The sequence below is a fragment of the Sebastes umbrosus genome, chromosome 14 (assembly GCF_015220745.1).
Source record: "Sebastes umbrosus isolate fSebUmb1 chromosome 14, fSebUmb1.pri, whole genome shotgun sequence".
Taxonomy (NCBI): Eukaryota; Metazoa; Chordata; class Actinopteri; order Perciformes; family Sebastidae; genus Sebastes; species Sebastes umbrosus.
Window position 1 is genome coordinate 10,593,726 of NC_051282.1, and position 12,015 is coordinate 10,605,740.

The window sequence follows — 12,015 nt, forward strand, 5'->3', positions numbered from 1 at the left end:
AATATATGTATATATTCATTATTAGAAATCAATTAACAACATAAAACTATGACAAATATTGTCCAGAAACCCTCACAGGTACTGCATTTAGCATAAAAAATATGCTCAAATTATAATATGGCAAACTCAACATTCAACAACAGCTGTCAGTGTGCTGACTTGACTATGACTTGCCCAAAACGGCATGTGACCAGCATAAAGTGGGCATGTCTGTAAAGGGGAGACTCGTGGGTACCCATAGAACACATTTTCATTCACATATCCCTCACATACTGGCCATGCCAGTTTTTCCCCTCAGTTTTTCCCCTCAGTTGTGTTAATGTGTTAACGAAATTTGTTGCGTTAAAATTAATTAGCGTTAACTCGTTATTATCGCGTTTTATTCTTAGGTATTGTCTTATTTATTGTAGTATTTATCAACTGTACTATTTATAGATTTTAAGGGCTGAGAGAGAGCCAGGGTAAACTGCATTTCATTGCATTTCACTGTACACTGTACTTTTAAATGCATATGACAAATAAACTTGAAACTTGAAACTTGAAACTTAACTTCGACATTGTATATAGAAAATGATAATGTCACACAATGGGATATAAAGTAACTAGTCATAACAATCTCATGCAAAAATAAAATTTAGAGTTTCTCACCTTATCCATGTTTCCACTCGTATCCATATCTAAGGTACCTGCAGTAGAATAATGAACTGTATTATAAGAGGGTCAGACCAACGTACTTGTAAACCAATATATTTTTCTTTCTATTAATAATGTTCACTGTAAGTGATTTTGAATGTCATCAACTGAATTAGCTCTATTCTTGATTTTTTTCCTGTTATTGTAGTATTCATTAAAACATTACCTTTCTCAGTGGTTGCAGATTGTACAGGCTTGATTTCAGATTCTCCTCCTATTGTTGTGTCGTCATCATTCTTTGAGTGTTCAACATCACCAAGTTCATTCACTGGATCACACTAAGAAAACAAATAATTTCATTTAACATCAGTTAATCAGGTTTGAATCATGAGAGAAGTTCAACAACACACAATAGTAGACCAATTCAGAGGCAAAATAAAAGCAATGGTGAACAGTATGCACTAAATGCAAGCAGGGTAATATTTTAGTGAGAACAAAGTAAACTCTTCTGCAAGTATTTTCAACTCATCCATGTGTCCAACCAGATGGTTCATGGGGTCAAACTCTTTTCAAGTCTAAACTAACAATTCAAACAGCTCCAATCTTCAGCTGAAGGTTCATGTGTTAGTGCTAAAACTTGACTTTACTTCAGAAAAAATAGGTAGCATTAAAAAAAAGAAATGCTTCTGTATGACAATGACTACTGAGGACCAAAATATCTCACCTTTACCTCTGTTTCAGCTGCACTCTCCTCCAGCTCGTCTCCTGAAGGGTAATGTAACAACAAGCAGATTGTAGGATCAAACATAAAATAAATTGGTTTTGGTCAGTTTAGCATTTCAGATTAACTCGATTTATCTGCAAAAACGATGTATAGATTCACAAAGTTCCCTTTTCCACAAGACGAATCTTGTCTACAAAAAATATTTTAACTTTTTATTCAAAGATATCCAGGCTTTGCAGAAACTGACCATAAACAAAAAAGTGATCTAGTCTGAGTTGTTGGACTTGTGCTCTTTTTCATTAAAAGGTTACCTTTCTCATTGTTCGCAGATGATACAGACGTGATTTCAGACTCTCCTCCTGTGTTGTCATCATTCTTTGAGTGTTCATCATCACCAGGTCCATTCACTGCATCACACTAAGAACACAGGGGATTTCATTTAGTTCACCTTGTTAGAGCATTTGAGATTAAGAATGTTTTCAGTAGTATAAGCCAAGAAAACAGCAACAAGATAAACGTACAACACTCAAGATCAATGTCACACAGTGATGCACCAATTGAGTACAAGTACAGCAGAGTACTGCAAAAATAAAAGCAAGGTAAAACAGTATACAGAGTTCCTAACTTCAGCTTTGAAGATTGGAACTCTTTATTTAGGTGAGACTTCAAATGTGATGACTTACATATAGGTCGAAAAAAAAAGCTGTTCTAATGATGATCATTAATGAAGGTGAAACAATGAAGCATACTGAATAATGATGAGGATAGAAACATCTACCACATGCAACTGATGTTGTACAGAAATTGGTGACCAGTTCCACTGTGCCTCTAGTGTGCCATCCATCCATCCCAGCAGGTCGATGAAATGGGACATTGTGTTTGTCAGGACTGTGATCTTCCAGTGTGTTGGTACAAAAAGCTGCACAGAATGGGCATGTTACCCAGCAGCAGTCACACATTGATCAGCTGATCAATGAGGATTTGATCAGGCTTCATCCTGAATTCCTTCATCTTATCCAATGAGAGGCTGCTCATCTTCTTTATGACAGATTCAAGACCTTTCTCTATCTCTTCTTTAAGAAAGTCAAATCTGTTTATGTCACTGACGTTTTGACAACAGATGGTGTTGAATGTTAGCTCATCTTTTAGCAAACTGGAAAATTCCTCCATCCACATGTTCAGGTCTCCTCTCTGAGTTTCGACTTTCTCTGTTGCAGTAAACAAAGCTCGACTCACAAGATTTTTGATGTCTTCATTATTTTTCTTGAGTATGTTCCGTACTTTATCTTTGTTGTCTGTGAAGATGTATTTCTGTACTTCCTCTCTTATAAATGCCTCCACTTGTCTCCTTGGGTGTTGGATGTAGGTGATAACCCCATTAAAGTCCTCTTTCTCTGCGAGTGACTTCAACACGTGTTTCTCCAAGTTCAGCCTGTTTCCACTGAATGCTGGGAAACTGCACTTCATCTCATCGGCGAGAACAATGGCAGTCTTGTTACAGACGGCCTCAACAGTGGAACTCTTCAGTTTCTCACACATCAGTTCTCCAAGCACAACAGCAGACGAGTTTCCTTTGCAGAAGCTTCTGAAAATGTAATATTGCATTTTCTTGCTTTCTACATAAGTGAGTGCATCGTTGTTCCCTTTGAATTTCTTGTGGGACTCTGAAAGTCAACTACCTGCTCTGTGAAACACATACAGTATGAGATCAACTGTAAACTCCTTCTTTAGAGCATATTTCCTCTTTGATTCAAATTCTGTCACCTTTTCTTTCATGGTTGGCCACTTCCTGCAAGTAAGTTGATCTGTAGCCTCTTGTAGCTACAGGTTTGCTCTTGATTGCATCAAGGGACTGTTTTTCAACATCATCAATGAAGGATCTGATCAGTTGCTGTTCTTCATACTGAAAGTGCCACTTATGATTTTTGCTGTTTTTGTAGTCTTTTCTGAAACAAATTCCAAGATTCTGTTTGCAGTAGTGTTTCTTATTCTCTGTCCTCTTGTGACCCCCTCATTATATTGAAATTGTTGGCCTATCTTACACAGATCTCTGTGCTTGCTGAGAGATACATAATGAATGTAATCTCCAACCTCTGACATTTTTTTTTCGAATCTGCCACTGCTTTCGCATTCAGCTATGAGAAGCCATTCAAACCCAATCTCCTGAAGGATTGTTGACTGATCTTGTTCATAGTTGATGTCCTCAATAGGTTTTGTATCTGCAGTTAGTTCACTAACCCCGCCACTCAAAACAGAGTCAAAGTGCTTTCTAAGTGTCTACGTGTCTTCTTCTTTTGCCTTGTCCTTTAACCGATGAGCGAGCTCTTTGCTCTTTTGTAGCAGCTTGTTCTCAAACTCTTGTTTGTTACTGACAGTCCTTCCATGTCCACCACTAGGACGTAGTCAAACTTAAAGTCTTCCTTGATCTCTTCTGACACTTTGACCAGCTGCATGGAGGCCCCCTTGGTGCACCTGCCAGCACTCACTGCAAACTGTAACCCAAACATGGCATTCAGCATTGTTGATTTTCCACTGCTCTGTACGCCCAAAACTGACAAAACAAAAACTCTCTTGTCAGAGATGCATGGGCTTCATAGATCCGTCCCATTTCTCTAAAGATGTGCTCCAAGCCAAAAGTTGCCGACTGTAGTTTTGTTGATATTTCATCAAGCTCAGTTTTTTTTTTTTTAACAGATCAGATTTGTCATGCTTCTTCTTCAAAGAGAATATTTCAGTCCACTTTTCATCATAGTTTTGGAGAATTGAAGAGAGATCGTCTGTAGAGAGGGCATCTATTAAGATCTGAGTCCATTTCAGGAAATAGACTTTGTCTGTTGATGGCAAAGATGAGAGGCTTTCAATGAACAACTTCATCAGTTTACTGCAGGAAGCAGTGCGTTGTTATTGTCGTATTTGGTTTAATTTTTGTTGCTTTTCACATTTCTCCTTCTCAATGTTTCCTTTCAGGTGATACAGTTCTTTGTTTATTTTGCATCACTCATGCCACAGCTGGCCTTGACAAGGGAGAAATGTATCTTTGATCTTTGAAACATCCATCCCCTGAAGCAAGTTTACTACTTTCATAGCAGCAGATTTTCATCCACTCTGATTTCAGAGACCTCAGCCATGGTTTCAAGCTGGAAGGATGCATGTGGTCCAAACAAAATGTCACGCTGTTTTTCAATCGACAGAGCATCACCATGCAGATTACAGAAGTCAATGCAGTCAGTGAAGGCATCATTGGGTTTTCCAGCAGGGCAGTACCATGCAATCTCTGCCACACCATCCATCAGATGTCGAGACTTGGTGCTACCTGGGCAGTTTCTGTGGAAGAAGGTGTTGTGACGGTCGTTGATCAAAGAGTTCATCAGCTGAGATTTAGACAGAGATAGTGAACCCAGGCGGAGAAATGACACCATGGGTGTCTCAGCTTTGCAGATGGGCATACTCTTCATGGTGACAATGTTTGAATTGTCTTTGATTTCAGTTATCTTCCATGTTTTTCTTATTTGTCTGAATGTCCACAGAGGACAGCCAATATCCATTGTGACTGGGTCAGGAACAAGCAAAGGTAAGGCGTACTGACATTGTGATAGCTTTGTAATCATGTTCTGCTTAAAGAAGCTGTCTGAGCAGTGAAATACTGCCATTTGAACATCCATTGGATGCACATGAGTCTTGAGTTTTGATTGGTCAAAGTCTACACTGGTGCTGTAAAGAGCATCCAAGTCATCGTCATCTGTGTCAATGGTGTCAAACACTGGAACAGGATTTGAATGGCTCACCTCAGGACTGTCTTGTTTTACAGGAATATATCTGGCTCTGTAGTCTAACATCATCAACCTCTGAAGAAAAGTAAGAGCGAGATCTTTCTCAGATGTGTCATGGTCCTGTTTCACAGGTGGACCTACTTTAAGAAAATCTGATGGTGACAACTTCTGTTGTTGTTTGTCTTGAAGGTGAAGTCTGCCAAACAGTGTTTCAGCTTCTCTTTGATATTGTTTGTTCCTGTTGATTTCTTCAGAAATCTCCACTGACTGCGGTAAATAAGTAAATAAACATGTACTGTATGTAGAAAATGATAATGTCACACAATGGGATATAAAGTAAACAGTCTTTAAGATCTTATGAATTTGGAGTTTCTTACCTTATCCATGTTCCCACTCGTATCCATATCTAAGTTACCTGAAGGACAGCAATGAACCAGAGGGACAGATCAACCAATATGTTTTTCTAATGTTCATTGCAAGTTATTTTGAAAGTTAAAAGCTATAATTAGCTCTATTTTTGACAGTTCGGGGTTATCTTACATTAAAATATTCCTTAAAATGTTACCTTTCTTCTTGGTTGCAGATGATACAGACTTGATTTCAGACTTTCCCCCTGTGCTGTCATCAGTCTTCTGTGAGTCCTGCTAAGAAAACATGAGATTTTATATAACCGTTACAGTAGTTCACCTGGTTAGAGCATTTGAGATTAAGAATGTTTTCAGTAATAATTGAAAACAGCAACAAGATAAACGTACCATCACGCAGTAACACACAGTGGTGCACCAATTCAATAAAGGAATACAACAATATAAAAGCAAGGTGAAACAACATGCTCATTTCCAAATTTCAAATAAATATGGGTAGTTTTAGAAAACGCATGCTGTTCTATAACCATGATCCCTATTGAGCATACCTTGATTTCAGCTGCATCCACCTCCATATCTTCTACTGCAGCATAATGAAAGAAAAAAGCAGATTGTACAAGATCAAGGTTTAGAAATAACACTATTAGTTAACCATCTTACTTTCACCCTAAAGTTGACCCCACTAGCACCCTCTTCAGGCCAGCAAAAAAACATTGAAGTTTTACTGTAAAAAGAAAATATTGAAATAATCTAGAAATTTTATTTGTTTAGTTTTTTTTTCTTTTTGCACGTTGGGCTATACATTTACGGTTAGTTGTGTAACTTATGTGATGTGATTTTGGTTCTACTGTGATATTAGAGACTTGACAGTTGCAGGATGATGCCTATAAATTGTACAGGGTCCTCATAACCTAATGAATAAATCGTACACGATTGGTAAGATAAAGACACCCCAAACCATTTAGGTAAAGTTAAAAAAGATTACTTGGTTTTCATAATGATGTCTCATTCAATCTTTCACAACCTGTAAGCAAATCTTGGAACCACCCTGTTCAGCAACATTGATCACTAAATAGGTATTAAAAAAAGTAGTTTCCCCAGAAATGAATGATTAATTTTAATTAATTCAACTGGAGAATCAAGATTTGTGCATTAAAACCTATTAACCTAAAGCTATTGTATTTTATGTTTCAGAACAATTATTACTACTATACTCTCACGCTCAAATATCTGCCTGCTTTAAAAGATTAAAGTCAAAGCTTTGATGTATTTCTAATTTAAGTTCTGTCCACATTATCTTTATGAAGCAGCATAGGTGCATATGGAGGACAGAACCTGCCAAAATCAAAAGTAAATAAATGAGTCGATAAATAAATAAATATGCCATTAAAGGGACTATTTGTAACTTTCAGAAATGCTTGTTAACAGCGACACCTGTGGCCGTTAAGTCAACGAAATTCAGCGCCGGGCTCGCGCTTGCTCGCTCTAAATAGACATGAACGAGCATTGCTCAAAACAGTGAGGCGACACACGTCCACTAAAACCACAATATCACTCTATATTTCACCTGCTTGGCAGTAATGTTAGCTGACCAGACGAAGGTCTTTCCATGAATCAATGCTGATCCTAGTGTTGGCTTTTCCTGCTTCAGCCTCCCGACCGCGGCCGGAGGGAGACACCGGCACCCGGTCGGAGACGATAACGTTTCCCGCTGCAGAGCCCCGTCACTTCACAAGACACGGAACCTCTGTTGGTCTGGAGGAGCTGCAGCATTTATTTCTGCACAAACGTCCACTGTACATTCACTAGATATTCTCAGAGCTACTAACTCTTCTGCAGTGTGTAGTGTGCGCACATGAACGTGAGGTGGAACGAGAATGCGCTCGTTGTGTCAGTGCAGGCAGGCAGACGAGCAGTCTGAAAAGTGTAGCCACACGCGAGCGCGCATGGGAACCCGACCCAGTAGATTTATACCTGTAAAAAGTTACAAACAGTCCCTTTAAATGTAAATAATAAATGTAGAAATTCATTAATTGATCAAATGTGACATAATAATTTTTTTTTGTTTAAATTTGCTTCTTTATCAATTTAACTGTGAATTATTCATTATTAAATTGTATGTATTGATTTATGTATTTATTTTTTTATTTAGTTCTGCATGATTTTCCCTTTGCATTTTGCCCCATATTTATTCCTCCAAACTTATATATTTCTTTATTCTTTTCTTTATACATTTCTTTATTTTGCATATTCTTCATTTCTACTTCATTATGCAAATGAGGGGGCTGTCATTCAACGTGTGTCATGGGGTCAGAGTGCATGGATCAATTATATGCTAGCTATCGTTTGATTTGCACACCTGTAGCGGTCGGAGCAGCAGCAGGAATGAAGACTGGAGTTGGAGCAGACAGCGTTAGTTAGTTAGCTAGCAGATAAAGTGCTACAGGAATGAGTCCTAAAACCCGGAAATGAGTTAGCATTTTAGCACTTCTGGTTCCCTCGTCTGGAAGTCAAAAGTCAGTTTCTTTTAATGGGTTTTTAGTAAGATGCCTGAAATAAGGTCTGTGGTTTACACAAACTCGAGATTTTAACGTTTTGTTCTACGACATAAAATACATCAATAAATACCTCACCCATGGATTTGAGGCGGTTGCTAAAAAGTGGCTAAATGAGACTACAAACGTTTATAAAACGTATAAGTATTATAAACGTGTGTTTGCTGCAGAGCTTATTTTCTGCAATAATCCAAAAGCCAATGGAAAAATCCCATTGGCTTTTTGTCAAGGGAACCCAAGGCGATGCTAACTTCCTGGTTGACCAACACAAATACGTCACCTCTGGAGAACTCCATGGTCAATTTATGATCTGTGATCTCGATCAACCAATAGGTGAAAAGTTGACCCCATGACCCACGTTGAATGAAAACCCCCTAATTTGCATAATGAAGCAGAAATGCTTAAAGAAATATATAAAGAAATGTATGAAGAAATTAATACATAAAAAAAATAAGTCAGGGGGTATAAATGGGGGGAAATGCAAAGGGAAAATCATGCACAAATAAATAAATAAATAATACAATTTAATAATTAGTAAATACATTAAAAAATGAAGTTTAAACAAAAAATATATCAAAAATAAATAAATAAATGTAAAAGTTAATAAAAAATAAATAAGTAAATCGGAAAAATTAAATAGAAGAGTAGATCGGGGGGATTAAAACTAAGTTAAATGATGTTACTTTTGGTACATTTAATGACATATTTATTTATTAATTTACATATCCAGTCATTTACTTAATTTTGATTTTGTCAATTTCCGCCCTCTATTGGTGTAATCTGTGAATACACATTAAAGATTAAAACCTCACTTGTTTGATTTTGCTGAAACACTGAGGTATCGATCCTCTCTTCTTTGGGGGATTTGTGGTCCAGGTGTTCTTTCTTCCCTCTATTTTCACCACACATCACTCCACTGTAGCCGTGGTGACCATTTTCAGAGACCATGACGTCTATTTTTTCCAGCAGAGCTATTATCTCTCTTTCATCCATCATACTTTTTGTACATGTGTGATATCTTTTTTCAACAAAACTGCTGTTGGCGTTCAGGTCTGTCAATGCACCTTCACATTTTTCATCTGACTCATGAGTCATAACTGTCATTACATAAGCAAGTGATCCTTTCCCAAAAGCTTTTTCTAACCACTGCACTCCTGAACTGTAATGGCTGCTATGTAGACCATGCGGTACCAGTAAGAGAAAGGCATGGATTTCCTGATTCAATGGGAATTTGTCAATATTTTGTAGACCAAGCATGTTAATGACAGAGATGTGCCGACCACACAAATCATACAGTTTGGTTGAAAACTGTTCCACATTTGTTTGCTCGTCATGGTCAATTAAGATGTTTTTTGATCCAATCTCAATAGAATTTGCGTCACCAATTAACACAAGTGTGAGTTCAGGTATCACTGAAATAAAATAAAGAGAGAACAACATTAGTATGTAACACTGCAGTAATCAATGAAGCAGCATTGTCAAAGTTATACGGAGTTCACACAAACTCAATGACAAAATAAAAGTATATAATTAATTCTCACATTCACATGATGAGTTTGATATGTTTTAATACTTCCTCAGTGTTTGAAACTCAACTGAAACATAATCTATAAAATCAATGTTACTGTACATCAATTCTTGTTTCAAATATTACCTGTCTCATTGGCTGCAGATGGTACAGACTTGGTTACAGACAATCCTCCTCCTGCTGCTGTGTTGTCATCGTTGTCTTCATCCATTTTATCTGCTCTTCATCTTTACAGAGTCGTGCTGTAGGCCTATGACGAAACCATTGGGACAAATACAACATACACTATTACTGCAAAGGCACATTACCATTCACGCTGATTGAGCTAATTATTTGAGAGGATAAATAAAAGCATTAAATCTTGCACATAAAACATTTTGTGGAACATCCTGATGATTTTGCTGCTGGTGGAATGTTGCAGATATTGCAATTTTTCCTGCATTCATTTCTTTATATTTTGTCATAAATATAATTACATGATGAGCGAACATGACAAGTATTTTTTTGAAAATGACTAATGGAGGGAAATATAATATCTTTACCAAGTAACACTGAAACACCCCATTCCACCATAGATTGTGGAGTTATCTTTACTTCGGTAAAAACACAAAATTCAGGTGCCAGGTGACAATTCAAAATATAATGGAATATAATGCAGTCAGGCTCTCAGGCATTCTGTATTACTTTCAAATGTTTATTTTCCTGTACAGTAGATCAACTTGAGTCAAAACATACACATAGGCATGATTTACACTTCCATCCTCTTTTATGTCTTCTTTGGGGGGAAGTAACCTCTTTAAATGTAGCCTACATGTGGCCTATTCACATCAATGATAAATGATAATTTTAATGAATTTATAAACCCCCGGACTTTAACAGTTCATATGTGTTTAAGCAATATTTTTTTAAGCTTTGAGATTTCAATAAAGTCAGAATATTTTGAGAAAAATGTTGTAAAAATGAGGATAAAGTCATGCATTTCGAGAAAAAAAGTCATAATTTTGGAAATAAAGTTAATTTAACTAAAGCTCAGTCATGATGACGTGAAAGGCCGCCAGAATCTAACAGAGCAAAGGTGTGTGTATAAGGGAGGGGGAAGCAGAGACAGCGACACAGAGCTGCAGGTCAGAGGAAAGACGTCACACTGCAGTGAACTTTGTACAAGTCTATATAACTGTAAGTACCCTATGGACTCTCAGGAAATGATAAAACATGCACGTTTGACTTGAAGCAACCTTTTCCATTATTCCCAAAATATCACAACTTTTTTTTTCTTGTAATATTATGACTTAATTGTGTGTGTATACATACATACACACATAGACTATATATAAAATGTATATATATATTCTCTTTCTCTCTCTTTCTCTCTCTCTCTCTCTCTCTATATATATATATATATATATACAGTGCATCCAGAAAGTATTCACAGCGCTTCACTTTTTCCACATTTTGTTATGTTACAGCCTTATTCCAAAATGGATTCAATTCATTTTTTCCTCAAAATTCTACACACAATACCCCATAATGATAATGTGAAAAAAGTTTGTTTAAAATTTTTGCAAATTTATTAAAAATAAAGAACGAAAATATAACATGTACATAAGTATTCACAGCCTTTGCTCAATACTTTGTTGAAACACCTTTGGCAGCAATTACAGCCTCAAGTCTTTTTGAGTATGATGCTACAAGCTTGGCACACCTATTTTTGGGCAGTTTCTCCCATTCTTCTTTGCAGGACCTCTCAAGCTCCATCAGGTTGGATGGGGAGCGTCGGTGCACAGCCATTTTCAGATCTCTCCAGAGATGTTCAATCGGGTTCAAGTCAGGGCTCTGGCTGGGCCACTCAAGGACATTCACAGAGTTGTCCTGAAGCCACTCCTTTGTTATCTTGGCTGTGTGCTTAGGGTCGTTGTCCTGTTGGAAGATGAACCTTCGGCACAGTCTGAGGTCTTGAGCGCTCTGGAGCAGGTTTTCATCAACGATGTCTCTGTACATTGCTGCAATCATCTTTCCCTCGATCCTGACTAGTCTCCCAGTTCCTGCCGCTGAAAAACATCCCCACAGCATGATGCTGCCACCACCACGCTTCACTGTAGGGATGGTATTGGCCAGGTGATGAGCGGTGCCTGGTTTCCTCCAGACATAACGCTTGGCTTTCAGGCCAAAGAGTTCAATCTTTGTTTCATCAGACCAGAGAATTTTGTTTCTCATGGTCTGAGAGTCCTTCAGGTGCCTTTTGGCAAACTCCGGGCGGGCTGTCATGTGCCTTTTACTGAGGAGTGGCTTCCGTCTGGCCACTCTGCCATACAGGCCTGATTGGTGGAGTGCTGCAGAGATGGTTGTCCTTCTGGAAGGTTCTCCTCTCTTCACAGAGCAACGCTGGAGCTCTGTCAGAGTGACCATCGGGTTCTTGGTCAGCTCCCTGACTAAGGCCCTT

At 37.8% G+C, this 12,015-nt stretch overlaps 1 protein-coding gene across 50 annotated transcripts in view; it reads right to left on the bottom strand.

The window, feature by feature from the left end:
- Positions 1-12,015, bottom strand: part of LOC119501887 (interferon-induced very large GTPase 1-like) — a 342,733-nt gene that overhangs the window by 62,412 nt on the left and 268,306 nt on the right. For 46 of the 50 annotated variants that reach the window (XM_037792613.1, XM_037792611.1, XM_037792610.1 and 43 more), the window contains 2 exons: positions 1,669-1,774; positions 1,358-1,398 (listed from right to left, as the gene is read on the bottom strand). In XM_037792613.1, coding sequence (XP_037648541.1) covers positions 1,358-1,398; positions 1,669-1,774 — 147 coding nt within the window. Of the gene's footprint in view, positions 1-648; positions 687-859; positions 972-1,357; positions 1,399-1,668; positions 1,775-12,015 lie in introns of all 50 variants that reach the window. The other 4 variants (XM_037792601.1, XM_037792589.1, XM_037792606.1 and 1 more) reach the window with 3 other exon arrangements.